Raw genomic sequence first — 14,376 nt, 5'->3', positions numbered from 1 at the left:
GATATATTTTTCCTACGTGGAATGTTTCCCTCTATTATACTATATTTATAACATTTGACATATGTATGTGGGGAACAGGTGCCTGTCCCTACATAATGAGAAACAAGTTTTGAAGTAACACACACACACACACACACACACACACAATAATCAACAATATCATACATTTATCTTTCCAGAGTACCAAATCAAAAATGGTAAAGGCTATTGAGAGAGTATTTGTATCAACAGCATGTGTTTGAACATTGCTGTCCTGAACATTGTTGTACTGAAATAAGTGTGTTGATTAAATCTAAGACTAAAATAGTGAATACTGCAAAAATGAAAGGTGAATAATTGTGGATTAGGAATGAGATAGGAAAATGTACAATCATAAAGAATGGTTTAGCAGGCAGCTATTCTAAGGCAACTATTGTTAGGAAAGACCCACCACTCCTCCAGTTTGATAACATTCTTAGTCTGGCAGATGGTTACGCAGATGTGATCAGAGAAGACTTATGTTTACTCCATAAAAGAAAAATTACTGTGCTTGTAGAAAATAAACAATGAAATACTAAGCAACAAAGTAGGAGTCAAATTCAATGTAAGGACACATTTTCTCTCAAAGAGCAACAAATCTTAACAGATATCCTGTGTACCAGGGTAGAAATGGTATTACTAAATAAAGGATTTCAGTACATATTAACTGAATCTTCTGTCGGTTCTTGGTAGAACAACATTATAATAAATAAAAAGAACTAGTTTGCTTTTGTTCTGCAGTATTACTTTTGTTGTGTTAACCTGTTTTCATCTTACAAGGCCATCTTCAGACATTTGCTGAGGATTGTCACCAAAGAAGTTAAAATGTTTGTAAACAAAACATTGAAAGAGAAGTTACACATCTAGATTGGAGCAGATGTACAATATCTCACCCAAATTCCAAGTTAAATCAATAAAAAAAAATTAACAGCAAATACTAAGGTTTTACTAGACATGGCACAGTTGTCAATTTGCAAGCAGGCTGAGCTCACTAGCAAAGTCTTGGAACTAATAGCCAAACAGATGAAGTTGCAAGAAAAAAATTTTGTTACTAATAGGAAAGTGTATGATACAGTGTTAGATATTAATAATACACTCTAAGAGAAAGATGCCATTGCTGTTTTAGTCAGACAAGGGTAGCACATTGATCATCACTCACAAAGACAAATATAGAAATAAAGTAAGTGAATTTTTCATGAATGGCAATATTATAACATTGATAAGGACCAACTAATAAATTTAATGCATACAAAAAGCTTGAAAATGCAATTCTGTCTTCACAGGAAGAAAAAAAAATTAAAAGCTGTCTTGTAGCAAAGCCCAGGTACCTAAACCTTAGAGCCCAACTAAAGATCCATAAGGAAAACACACAAGTTTGTCCATGGGCAGCCCTGTGTATTTGTTAAGCAAGAAGCTTAATGGAATCATTAATAAACTGTATGTATTCAAAACTAATTTTACAATTAGAAACTCACAAGATTTACGAAACGAGTTTAAAAGTATAAAAATTCCTATGAATAGGAAGTTTGCTTCATTTGACATTACAAACCTCTGTACGGACATTCCAGAACAATTTATTAAAATATAGTACAGCTAACATGATCGAAATGAGGTAACTGAAGTACTACAGCTAGTGCTATTATACACTTACTTTCCATTTCAAGGTGCAATATTTTAACAAAAAAAAAGAGCTTTGCAGTGGGAATGTCACTCATGGGTACACTTGTTAACATCTTTGTTAGCCATGTAAAGAGGAAGATTTTTAATGAATATAAAAAGAACGGGGATTAAATAGTATATTACAGATGAATGTAGATGACAAATTGATCCTTTTAATGGCAGCATTGAAAAGAGAAATTACATGCACAAACAACTAAAAAGTATGCAAACGGATTGATCATGGAATTGGAGTGGGAAATGAGAACCAACTTCCTTGATTTAATAATAGTAATTTGAAACATAGATTTGGCGTTCATAGAAAATGTACAACAGATACAGTAGTGAACAGCAACTTCTGTCATCCTACTGCTCATAAAAAGGTGTTCTTCCATTCGATGTTCATCACATTGTGAGCTTTCCATTAGAAAAGATGAAACTGGTAAAGAACTAAGAATAATAGAAGCCTTAGCTACAAACAAATTAGAGTTTGCACACAATTAGAGAAATCTGCCAGGTGAAGTAGAAAGCAAAAGAAGTAATAAAAAATTATGAAACCACATTAGCTATAGAGGTAAAAAGAAAAGAAAATCTGAAATACACTTTCACGCCATTATCGGAACAATTTCAGGTAAAGTAGCATGTATGCTTTGTAAGAATAATGTTCATGTTAGTTTCTGTTTTGACAAAATGCTGAATGACATCAACAATCACAAAATGCAGATAGAACCACCTGTCAATAAATTTGTCACTTACAAAATAAACGCCAGAGATTGTGATATATTTTACATTGGCCAATTATGGAGCAATTTTAACACACAGTTTAAAGAACATGTCAGACAGAGTAAAAGTAATACATCCACATTTAGTATGCATCTGAGAGTAACCAGCCACTCCACGTTAGACATAAATGTAACAGTAAAAATTCTCACAGAACAGAAAAGAGATTGAGATACATGAGCACCTCATAATGCAGCCAATGTGAATATTAAATGAGAAGACAGACCTGCGGAATAAAGATTTGTATACAATTTTAATCATATTTTATTTCCTACATGAATTATCTGTGAAGTAAAAATTTTTTTTACAGTATTGTAAACAATTTTAACAGTTTTGTAAATGGTTGTGACAGTTCATATATTGATGTGATATACGACTTTAATCAAATGTAAGTACTGGTTTAGTAAAGGGTGAGGGACAGTAATGTTGTGCTGCTTTATGGTTTGTGTAATGACAGTTAGCACAGATGCTACTAACTGCAGTGGCATAAAGACAGAGGACAATAAGCTATTTTCCTACGTTAAAAATCATGGTTCAGATTTTTGCTATCCTGAGTGATTATAACATTCAGCTCACATTTACAGTCAATATTCTCATAACACACAGTTTAAAGAACATGTCAGACAGAGTAAAAGTAATACATCCACATTTAATATGCATCTGAGAGAAAGCAGCTGCTCCACATTACCTTTATGTAATTAAAGCATAAAAATTATCAAATATCAAGATTTGGTCATGTGACCAAGAATGCTCTGTTATTGGCTGAATCTCTGATGACGTCATAGACTAGGAGTAAGACTAAGCTATACATGTGTTACAGGATTGTCAGCCGAAGTTCCTAGGTTTTTACGTACTTTTTCTGCAAATAGTTTAGCTGTTCAATAATAAAAAATGCATTTACATCTTTTAAGTACCAATAGAAAGGAATTTTGTGTACGCTGATAGTGGAAACCACACAAAAGTTGATGCATTTATGCTCCAGTCATTTAGAGCGGTGATATGTGCAAGGGTGAACATTCTTTTCCCTCATCCGTGCAACATCATTAAACTTGCTGGAACTAAGGATTCGTAGAACTTTTGGAAATGGGTCCATATCTTATATCTAGATTGTCAACTGTCAGTCATGAACTACGACCCTAAGCACAATAAAATTATTCTTGGCAAATCATAGTGCTGATTTCCACTATACAAGACACTTAACAGATATGCCACCTGTAGCAAGTGCATGTGGTGCAACATATAGCATGTGTAACTGCAGATCAGAACAGGTTCGAATCTATTGCTAATGTAAGTGCATGCAAACACCACGGAAAAAACACTAATACTCTGTTTCTAATTGGTTTGTTGATGTTTTGTAATTGTGATTTGGTTTTCATATCCAATGACTTTCAATTTGTTTTACAAATAAGTTAAAATATTTTTGCTGGCAGGTTTCGAATCGGAGACCTAGGAATATGACTTCTAATATTCGGCAACCCATCATTATACCAACCAAGCCACCAAATAAGTGCAACAGGCCACAACTATAAATTTTCTGTGAACTTGATATCCTTGAATGTCACTATCCTTCTTTGTAACAATGTAAAAGCATATCACAGAGGAAAATTAATGTTAACTTCAGAATGCAAGACATTTTTAATTAAGTAAGTGAACTTGGGCATTGACATGATGGCATTTTGCTGATACAGTGCAACCACTTTTTGCACACCTTTACACTCTTTGGAACACTCAAAAACAAGATTTCAAGAGTTTTTATGGATGAATTTGTACAGTGTGGTGTTGCACGCCATTTGTAATCTGTTTTCCGAAACGTGACTCCTAAAACAAGATGTCACTGTGAATTAGTTTTATGACAGTAGGAACAGCGAGCTGGCCAATGACGTCAGAGGCATCACGACTCAAATGGAGTGTTTCAGCAGACTTTCAAATTATTTGAATTTCATTTCCATTTTTATAAGAGGACATTGATGTTCAAGAGAGAAAAAAGCGTGTTATGAGCATAATATGACGCAATTAACCATTCTATTCTTAGAAAGATTTAATAAGGTCTCATAGCATCTTGATAGCAGTAATGAATATTTGATTATGCCTTTATTGGTTATAAGTAACATCAAAGTCCATGATGTAAGAATTTTAATAAGACGTAACAACATGTAACCAAGACTTTGAACACGTGACTACAGCTCCCTGTGGTGATAATTTTGTTTCTGCAAAATGATAGCTCCTATCATAATTTTTGGATGATGTATGTTTCGCTGTGATTTGTAGTAATTACATTTATGTATGAGTGAATGAAAGTACATACTGTGATGTTAAATGAATATGTAAGGGCTAGTTTTTGCTTACATGACGTTTTGTGAAAGTTATGCATGTAAGCTGATGGTATGTGGAAGACTATATTCGTAATTTTTGAGATACACATATGCAGGAACAAATGCCTGTCCCCACACAACACTGCACAATCTTTTTTTAATTTGGCACACACATTACTAACATCATGTAAGTAATGTAAACAGAAACGGTAACATGTAATCATAATGCTGTTCACTAATGTGTCTTATCTGTTTACTGTAGTTTTGGGATTTTGCAGCAGACAATTGAAAATGGTCTAGGGTCACACCTGGCAAGTAATGTAATTTATATGCAAAGTGCATTAAAGGAATAAAACTGACAGCCTGCAGTGATTAAAACAGTTCCATCATGAAGGTAAAACTTGTTTGCCTCCTTGTCACATATCCTTTCATTTCTCATTAATCTTCTTATGTTATCTTCCTGTTTTCTGTTAACTGCTACTAATGGTATATGTGACCACTTCTTCAGAAGTGTGCTTATCTTTAGTTTGTCTCCTTACAGTTTCTGAAATAGATCTGATTAGTTTAAAACCAACAGGTATCATCATTGTTTTGATAACTAAATTTTTAATATGGGCTGTTATGGTTTGGTGTAGAAAAATTATATGATACAGTGACAGATATGTTTCTAATGGTGAAAGTAGTGGATGCCAGTTATTTGCTGCTTTTTTCTTTCAAGCTTATATAAGATATTATATTTTGTAATTAATTTTTAACCCAAGCCGCTTATTTTTCAAGTCATTTCTCAACTATATGTGAAAGTACGAATGTATAAGTGGTTTACATGGCTGAATACATGATCAAGCTTTACTTTTCTTCAGGACACGTCTTCGTAATAGACGGTCATACCAGGAATCATCGGAGAACATCAGTCAGAGCAAAGAAACTACAAATGCTCGTGCTAAGAAACTGAGGAGTAAGTCCTTGTTGACTCTTCTTTTTCTTTTCCTTCTCCCATCATTAGAAGAAAAAAAAGTGGGAATATATAAAGTAGCTAATGGCTTGTAGCAGTTGTACATTAAATTCACCCCCAGGTAGCTAAATATTAACTTTTTGGAGTAGAGTAGTATTCATCTGTAAGTAGAAAGGCAAGTTTGAAAAAAGTAATGAAAGGTAAGTAGCTTCATTCATTACCCACTTGAGATTTGATTCTCAAGAATCTGTCGATATGTGCTATATTCCCTTTTGCTTCAGTCATGTTTCCTATTGCAGAAATAGGAATCCCTTGCTCCAAAAGACTGTGGTTGTTTAACATACTTTCTGTATTTTTGTGTGGGATGCTATTAAAGAACACTTTTTTGGTAATAGTTTGAACTTTTAATTTTTATTGCTCTGAAAATAACAATGTGAGAGAAAATAATTTCATAATAAAATCTCGTCGAAGGGAAGCATGAATACCCTTCAGTCAGCATGACTATACCTATAAAAGCAGCAGGTATGGGGGTTTATTCATTTATGTATGCATCCAAAAAAAGTGTTAAGAATATGCCAAGGGCTTTGTACAAAAATAGCCAATTACATGTCATAAATCTGCTTATTTAAATAGGTTTCTAAACAATTTGTGGGGTTTTCAATGCATCTTTGCAGTAATGAGAAAGAAAAGCATTCACAGTTCGGATTTTTGAGTGATCTCTGATGTGGCAGCTATTTGTACATTAGTTAGTACCATAAATGAATATTCAAATATCAAAATACCTTTAGCTAAGATATTTTCAAATGTATGTATCACATTTGCTCGCATCACTGTGACAGTAGTTTGAGAAGTGACATTGTCACAAAATTAAAGATTCAATATCGAGAATAAGTAGTCCAAATACTCGAGGTATTAACACTACTTCAAGGTATATGAAAGTTTGGAAACAGTATGTCAAGTGGTTCTACTCTTTTCCCCCCCTGCTTTGTAAAAAATTTGTTTGCTGCAAACTTCAAGAGTACAGTTCATCCATTTTTGTACTATTAAAAGAAAAACAAATAAATAAATGACTACATCATTATTGAAAAGTGTAATATGCTATCAAGAAGCAGTAAAAAGTAATAATAGATTTTGGGGAGACATATTGAAGAAATTTATGAAATAATGTTTTTTGTTTCTGTCACTTTTCACTAATGTTTATTAGCATAATGCATTTCGGCAGCATGCAGTCATCATTAGGTGCTTTGCACTAACCACTGCATCCACATGGTGGATGTGAACCCATGTGAGTGGTGGTTGTTTCTCATCACTCACTTTACATACAGTGCAGAAGCAGTTTCCTCATGCACCATCATGCAGATGTGCATTCAGTGAGTGCATGATGTCAAGTGAGCGGCCCAGCCATGTAGCTAAAGAACCAGCTTCATCACATTAATGGGCCGAGAAAGGATAGGAATACATGTAGAATTAGAATTTTGTTTTTAGCTGTTGATTTTCAATATTTTCTAAGTATAATATGTATGCTGTAAACCTGAGATTCACCAGATATTACCACATTGATCAAGTATGAAAATTGAGATGATAATCAGATATTGAACGTTATTGAATGTCTTCGATTTAGCTGTGGAACTGTAAATTTTTGTGAATGAGTAGCTGATGAAACATTGCTCATGTTCACTCTGCAACTAAAATTGCACAGACATGGAGACACATTTTGAATAGAACGTGTGAGAAAGTTTTACGTTGAGAAGCATGACAACTGAGTTTAATTGACAACTTTGTTTATCACTGACCAGAAAGAGGAAGCAAACACAAAATACAGCAGTAAGCAGAGATGAGCATTATTTTAATAAATTTCTATTTAAAGAATCATTTAAATTACTAGATCATTCAAACAAACAAACAAAATCACAAATAAATTATTAGTATCTTTAATAATGAAGAATACCACAGTATTTCATTTATTTACTACTTCTTCATAATTCTATAAATGGTGTTTGATCTCTTGGCTCAGGCTGTTTCTGTTAACCCCCCCCCCCCCCCAGTCCTCTGATTTTTTTCTGTTACTTATCGCTTCCTTTGCCTGTAACAAAAATGCCAAGTCAAGTTGCACTTCGTTTAGGAGTACATGTTTAACTCTAATTCGTTGTATAAGTCAGTTCAGAGGTGAGAGGAAGGCAAGGGCGCAACACTATTCCCAGTAAAACACTACAGTGTTCAAAGCATACTTTGGATTGAGCACAAGTTTACTTGCTTTACAGTGTAAAAAATGCTACATAAAAATGCCTCCTGATAATTTTAGCAATTACACTACCAGTGTGGCCCAATTCATTTGACTCTGTGTTTGCGAGTGCTTACCCCCTCCCCCTATTTACGTGTGGAATTATTCTACGTAAGCAGCCAAAGGTGAGAGTGCAGCCGAAAGAAAATCAAAGAAAATGACTGATAAGTTTCAAATGATGACTTGAAAAGGAAATTTGTTTTGAGTGTCATTTAGAGAGTGAAGCTAATGTGAAATCACAACAAAGTTATTGGCCAAAAACCAAGTGGTCCACCCTGTTGCTGAACACACTGCCAAACATATCCCTCATCTCAATTACAGCTTCACAGCCTGTGCCATATGGATCCTTCACACCAACACAGCTTTTCTGAATTGTGCAGATGGGAACTTTCTCTGCAATACATCCTACGTTCTCATAACCCTCATGGCCTCAACCTTCGTTAGTCACTGTCCTCACCCATCCAGCCCCCTCCCTGTTCCCATTCCAGCACTACACAGCCATCATTTCACCGCCATACCCAGTCTTTTAATTTATTTTTATTTCTCCCCTTTCTGCTACTACCCCGCCCCTCTCTGCGCCTTCTCTCTTGCCCTCCGTCTAAACTGCAGCACTTGATTCTCTGCCACTCCCACCATACTATCCCTCCCCCTCCCCGCCCCAGCCTCCTCCTTACCCTCACCCAGTGGCCTCCCATCATGCACTGGTGCTGCTGCTCGCAGTGTGGTTTCAGCTCTCTGAGACTGCAGGGGTGTGTGTGTGTGTGTGTGTGTGTGTGTGTGTGTGTGTGTGTGTGTGTGAAGGCCTTAATGACCGATAGCTATAATTGTGTGAATCTTTTTGTTGTGCCTATCGCGACTCAGCATGTCTGCTATATGATGAGTAGCAACTTTCCTTCTCTGCTATTGTCATGTGTATATCTCAATGTTTACAGAAGAAGATAGTGTTTTGAAAGTCTTATACCAATCATAAGATTATTATATCAGATATGTAACATCAGTATCTTCTTTGCATGTGTAGAGTATGTCATAAAACACGCAATTGAAGCATTTACAAAATTGTGTGTAGTACATACAAAAACCTTCATGAACGCCAAACTGGAAGAGACTTTCCTTCTCGCACAAACTATTATGATAAATCACTAATAACCACCCAGATTAAGCACACTGACTATCCATTCCAGGATATTGTGAATGATCTTCAGGTTTTAACATAAAATGGACAAGGGACTTCAAATGGACTTACATGAAAAACTAGAAAATTTCGTTTATAGCACAGTGCGTGGTAACAGGTTGCTAAAACTTAAAATGACTTAACAATACTGAACAACAAAGAAATCGTGTCATGATGTAAATATGCTCATATAAAATATTATATTTTTATTGTTTGTAGTAGCTTAACAACTGAAGTTTATTTATCTTAGCTGCTAAGAGTCTTTGGAATGTAAACATCTGAATATGAAAGTGTTTATCGTTGTGCTCTGTATGCCATCCAAATCCAGCAAAAATGTAAGTAGGACATCAGTGAAATATTCAACTTACATAAGGTATACACTGAAATAAATTAATCTTTCAGTGCACAGCATTAAATTTCAGTGTATAACCTGACTGGCACACCCCCAATAAATAGGCACCATTACACTTTGTTAATTTACATGTCACTGTAAAGCAGCTGATGATGGCAGCATGCTGCTGAAATGTGTCATTCTAATAAATATTAGTGAAAAGTGGCGGAAGCAGAAAAAATTGTTCCACACGTTTGTTATGTAGTTGGTGCTCTCAACAGTTTCCATACATGGCTAAATTAATGTTTATATAAATGGAAGCTTAACTACAAGAACTGTTATGTTGATCTGTAAAGGAACTATATTAAATTAACGTTCCCAAAAAATTTGCTGATTCTATATAAATAGATGTATTTTGCAGATACTCAGTCATTAGTAAGCTGTGAAATGATAAGTTGGGCTACTCATTCAGCTACGCCAAGCTCCCGATTATCTGGGTTAATGTCGACACAAGAATGCACAGACAACCAAAATACATGTCAAATTTAGAAACCCAATGCACTGCACACCACAAACTGGTAGCTTATTTATTCACTTAAAACATGCTGTATTTTGTTATTATTTGCCTTCAGTTCACTTTTAGGAAATAATTGTCTTTTTTTTATTCATTTCTGTTTTCCATGTCCCCCGCCCGTCTGTTCTCATTCTCCGTAGAAGATTGGTATAGCCAAATGAATTTTGTCCCCACATACTCTGTGACACATGTCCACATTTCAGTGCCTCATTGTGCATGATGATAGGTTCCTCAGTTGCATTGTCTTCACTCTCTTTCACTGCCAAACACTCTTTTTCACTGTATCCACATCATGTAGCTACTCAAATTTCATAGGTAACATTCTTTAACCACTCATGAAAATTTTTGTCATCGTATGTCTTCACAAATAGAAAGTTGTATACTAAATAAAAATATCCATTCTGATTACAGCAGGACATTTCAGGCTTCTTTTTTTATTTTTCAAAAATTGCCGAACTTTGTTAGGATAATCTGTACTCAGAAAATCAAGAGCTATCTTTACATAAGAATTAATCACTGCCCAGAAGATGGTGTTGAGAATTGTGTGTGGAGTACAGTTTTCAGGGGTCTACGCAAACAGTAGGGAATATTATCAACAACACCACACCACAGTTACATTCTGATGAAATTTGTTGTTAAAAATTCATTTTCATGTTGTTATATAGGGGAAATTGATCCTTTAGAATGTAACTTTTGCTCAGAATGAATACGCAGCTATGTAACTTTTGTAGTCTGCCTACAGCATATAATGTCTGACAGACAAGACAAATGAGCTGAAGTGCAATCTACACTGACATTGCATCTAAGTTCTTAAACGAGTTTCTTTTATGAGTAAGTAGTCAGTTTATACACTTGTAAATGGTCAGCATATAGCCATATATAAATATATAGTATTTTCATAAGTAAGCAGGGATGGTTTAAGACCCAAGCAACACAAGTGGCCATCTGGAGGAGAAAAAACTGAGAGGGGCACCACAGGCACCTCAGTACAAATTTTGTATGCAGGATGTAGCAAATACTTATACTGGTGAAATTATGCAATAACGTAAGAAAAACATTCCAGTAAACATCAGTTGGCAAATGAGCAATTTTCAAGACAAATGCAACTGGGCGTTTATGAGCCACCAATGACTTCAGTATCAAATACTGTCCTAGCGGGAACAAATTTGTTTGGAATGTAAAATTTTCAATCAGGTCGCAGTCCAGTTGGGCACAAATTTCACCAAAGGCCTACCTTAACACATACTACTACAATACTTCAGCACACTGTATGTTACAATTTACTGTACGCCCATATATGAAGGAGGTGCTCCACATAGCACCTTCCCATTTGATTGCAGTATTGCACTCGTCTCTGCCGTGAGTTATGAATTCTTTGAAACATCTGGTCTCAGAAGACTGTAAAATTCAGTGCTCCCGTTCTTCAACCATATCGGACAGACTGCTGTACACATGACTTCTTAGATGCCCCAGAAAAAAAAAAAAAAAATCGAGATGATTGCAGTCAGGTGATCTTGGTGGTTAAAGTACAGGCTGTGCTCGACCTGTCCATCTTGGACCACATTGGTACTTTATACATCAGCAGCAAGATATACCTGTGGTGCTTCATGCCTGTACTACTTGTTTAATAGATAACACATTTTATTGAATCTGGAACAATACCATGGGTTTTCTATTTTCATTAACAGGTTTTAAGGAGCTCAGGAGTTAGCTTAAGTGGAAATTAAATGTTTCATGCCTGTAAAATGATGGGACTGCTGCTGTAACACATTTTATTTCAAAAACATATATATTTAGTTATTGTTGCCCTCAATATACTCTCCTCCTCCTCGTCCTCCTCCATCCCTACAAAGCTCCATCCATATTTTCCATTGACAGAAACAGTGCTGGAAGTTTTCCTCTACTTCAGTGAAATGAAATCTTGTTCCTTTTGATGCAGATCTGACCTTAGGGAATGGTAAGTCACATGGTGCTAGGTCAGGCAAAGAAGGTGGGTTGTCTAACACTGGGATCCCATAAGTCATTAAAAACCTCTTTTAACAGGCCATGTGGTGAGAGCCAATGTGTCGTCTTGATGCAGAACCTGTGACTTTTTGTTCTTCCAAAATTTTGAACAGATTTTTCCTTAATTCTCATGGAGTTGAGCAAGAACCTCAAGGTAATAATGCTGATTAATAGTTCGACCTTCAGGAACCCATTGAACATACACAATTACATGAATATGTGAAAAACAAAGCAGCAACACTATAGTTCCAAAATGTAAGACATGTCATGTACTTTCATGTGTGTATAAGCTGTGGTAAATATTTCCAAAAGCTGAGATAGTGTGGGTAGTTTCATATATTTTTGTGTGTATGTTGACAGTATTAAAGACATCATCTCTTGTAGGTAAATAGGTGAGTGCTAGCTCATAATTTCATACATGAATATATTGAATAATGGATTGCTTTTTGTATTTTAGCTATTTAAAGGATATTGCAATCACCAGCCACATTCATTCCTTCAGGTTCTACAAACAAAGAAATGCTGCCTGGTTGGCGCACACACACACACACACACACACACACACACACGTCTGTCAACTGGGATTGGCTTGAGGCATCTGACCACTTTGAATGTAGTCTCGTTTATTATCTTGTCGACATATGGCTTGCATGATGAGAAGCAAACTAGCAACCAAAGGAGTAGAAGCTGCTAATCTTGCACTAAAAGTAAAGGAGTTTGTTTCATGTACTGGGATGATCATAGCTGTGCTTTTTGAGGGTTGAAAAGGGTTATAATTTTTGTTATCCTGTATGAAAATAATTAGCAACTAGAACTCAAGTCTCCTGGACCGTGTCTATGAAAAGCTATGAGAGGATTACATTGCAAAAGTAGAAAAAGTGTCATGAACTATCAGGTCCATAAAATACTTCACCAGTGAGAAAATATAGTAATGTTTACTATGAATTGAAAATTCGAGTCAGATTAAAACTGTATACCAGAGCGGGACTCCATCCCGGTGCCATTGTCTTTCAAAGGCTGATGTCCTACTAACTGTACTGTCCAGTTACTGCTCATGGGCTGCCCTCATCACTTTACTTCCACCAGTACCTGTCTCGTACTCTCCAGAGTTCGTTCTGTTGTATATTGTTTGAATAACCATACTTTTTACCAGATTTGACATTCTCTTATTTCCACCTATTCCCACAATTTTTTAAAAAAGTGACTGCAATCATTTTTTATCCAGTGAAGTTGTATTAGCCATAAATGGCCATGACCCTTTCAAAATCGCACTTCAGCGAGCTAATCAACTCTGTGGAAAAATTATACAACATTACAAGTAGTGAAGTTTTCTATGTGCAACGAGACCAAGAACTTTTCTCTCTGCCTTGCAGCAGTCATACTGTTGACATTTCTCTCTCTTTTGTTTTTTAGTCATGACTAAGACTGCACTGCATGTTTTTTTGTGACTACTTTGATTCATATAAAGTTACTTGAGTTAATAAGAGAAAAAAAAGTACTCCATAATGTATAGTTAAGCCTGTTGGTGCCTAAATTATGCTAATATTTAAAAAAAATCCTTATTTTTATATATTTTTACTTCTACGACCTGTTTTCTTCCCCACCTACCATATTTGCAATTACGGTTTTGTTCTTGTTCATCTATTATCCTTGCCCTCTTCTATCCTCCCTGTGCACCAGCCCCTATTTGTTTCGAATTCTGTGTCACTTGCTATTGGTAAATTCCAGAACCTCTGCCAGTTGTCAAGTAATGGCAAAACCTTCATTGAATTTCTTTCTCACATACTGCACAACTGCAAGGTTGAGACTTCACATATATCTCCACAAAGTCACCGGTATGATTTGCATAAGTAACAACTATTGCATTGGATAGAAATGAATGCTGTGGTTGCTGGTAAAAGCATTATCGCCCAAAAATAAAAATGCTAACGTAACAGCAACAGTGATGTGTTTGTGAGCAGTAAGTGATAGTAATAATTCTATAGTTTAGTTTTAAACATATTAATGCTCTTTTTGAGGCAGGACATTAGTTTTCATCATTGAGTAATTTTTAAGAATGGTGAATAAAGAAATTATGTTGTAGTCTTGGGCTTTATAACACAACGAACATTTAATAAATGATACAGCACATTTTATTTTCTCAGCCAGTTTTTATTGGAAAAATTGTAATTTTGCCTGCGATTTCTTTAAACCGTCCTGTGTCATGTCATGTATTTCCAGCAACTTAGCACTATAGCAGTGATAAGGAAGTTATTGATGCAGCAAGAACTTGGCTGAGAGAGAGAGAGAGAGAGAGA

At 35.5% G+C, this 14,376-nt stretch overlaps 1 protein-coding gene across 2 annotated transcripts in view; it reads left to right on the top strand.

The window, feature by feature from the left end:
• The window catches only part of LOC126100243 (histone-lysine N-methyltransferase eggless-like), a 351,861-nt gene that overhangs the window by 295,854 nt on the left and 41,631 nt on the right, over positions 1 to 14,376 (top strand). Inside the window, exon 21 of one of the 2 annotated variants that reach the window (XM_049910824.1) lies at positions 5,627 to 5,721. The exons of the other annotated variant lie outside the window; for it this stretch is intronic. Coding sequence (XP_049766781.1) covers positions 5,627 to 5,721 — 95 coding nt within the window. The remainder of the gene's footprint in view (positions 1 to 5,626; positions 5,722 to 14,376) is intronic. 2 annotated transcript variants of the gene reach the window in all.

The sequence above is a fragment of the Schistocerca cancellata genome, chromosome 9 (genome assembly GCF_023864275.1).
Source record: "Schistocerca cancellata isolate TAMUIC-IGC-003103 chromosome 9, iqSchCanc2.1, whole genome shotgun sequence".
Taxonomy (NCBI): Eukaryota; Metazoa; Arthropoda; class Insecta; order Orthoptera; family Acrididae; genus Schistocerca; species Schistocerca cancellata.
This window is presented reverse-complemented; position numbering and strand designations above follow the sequence as displayed.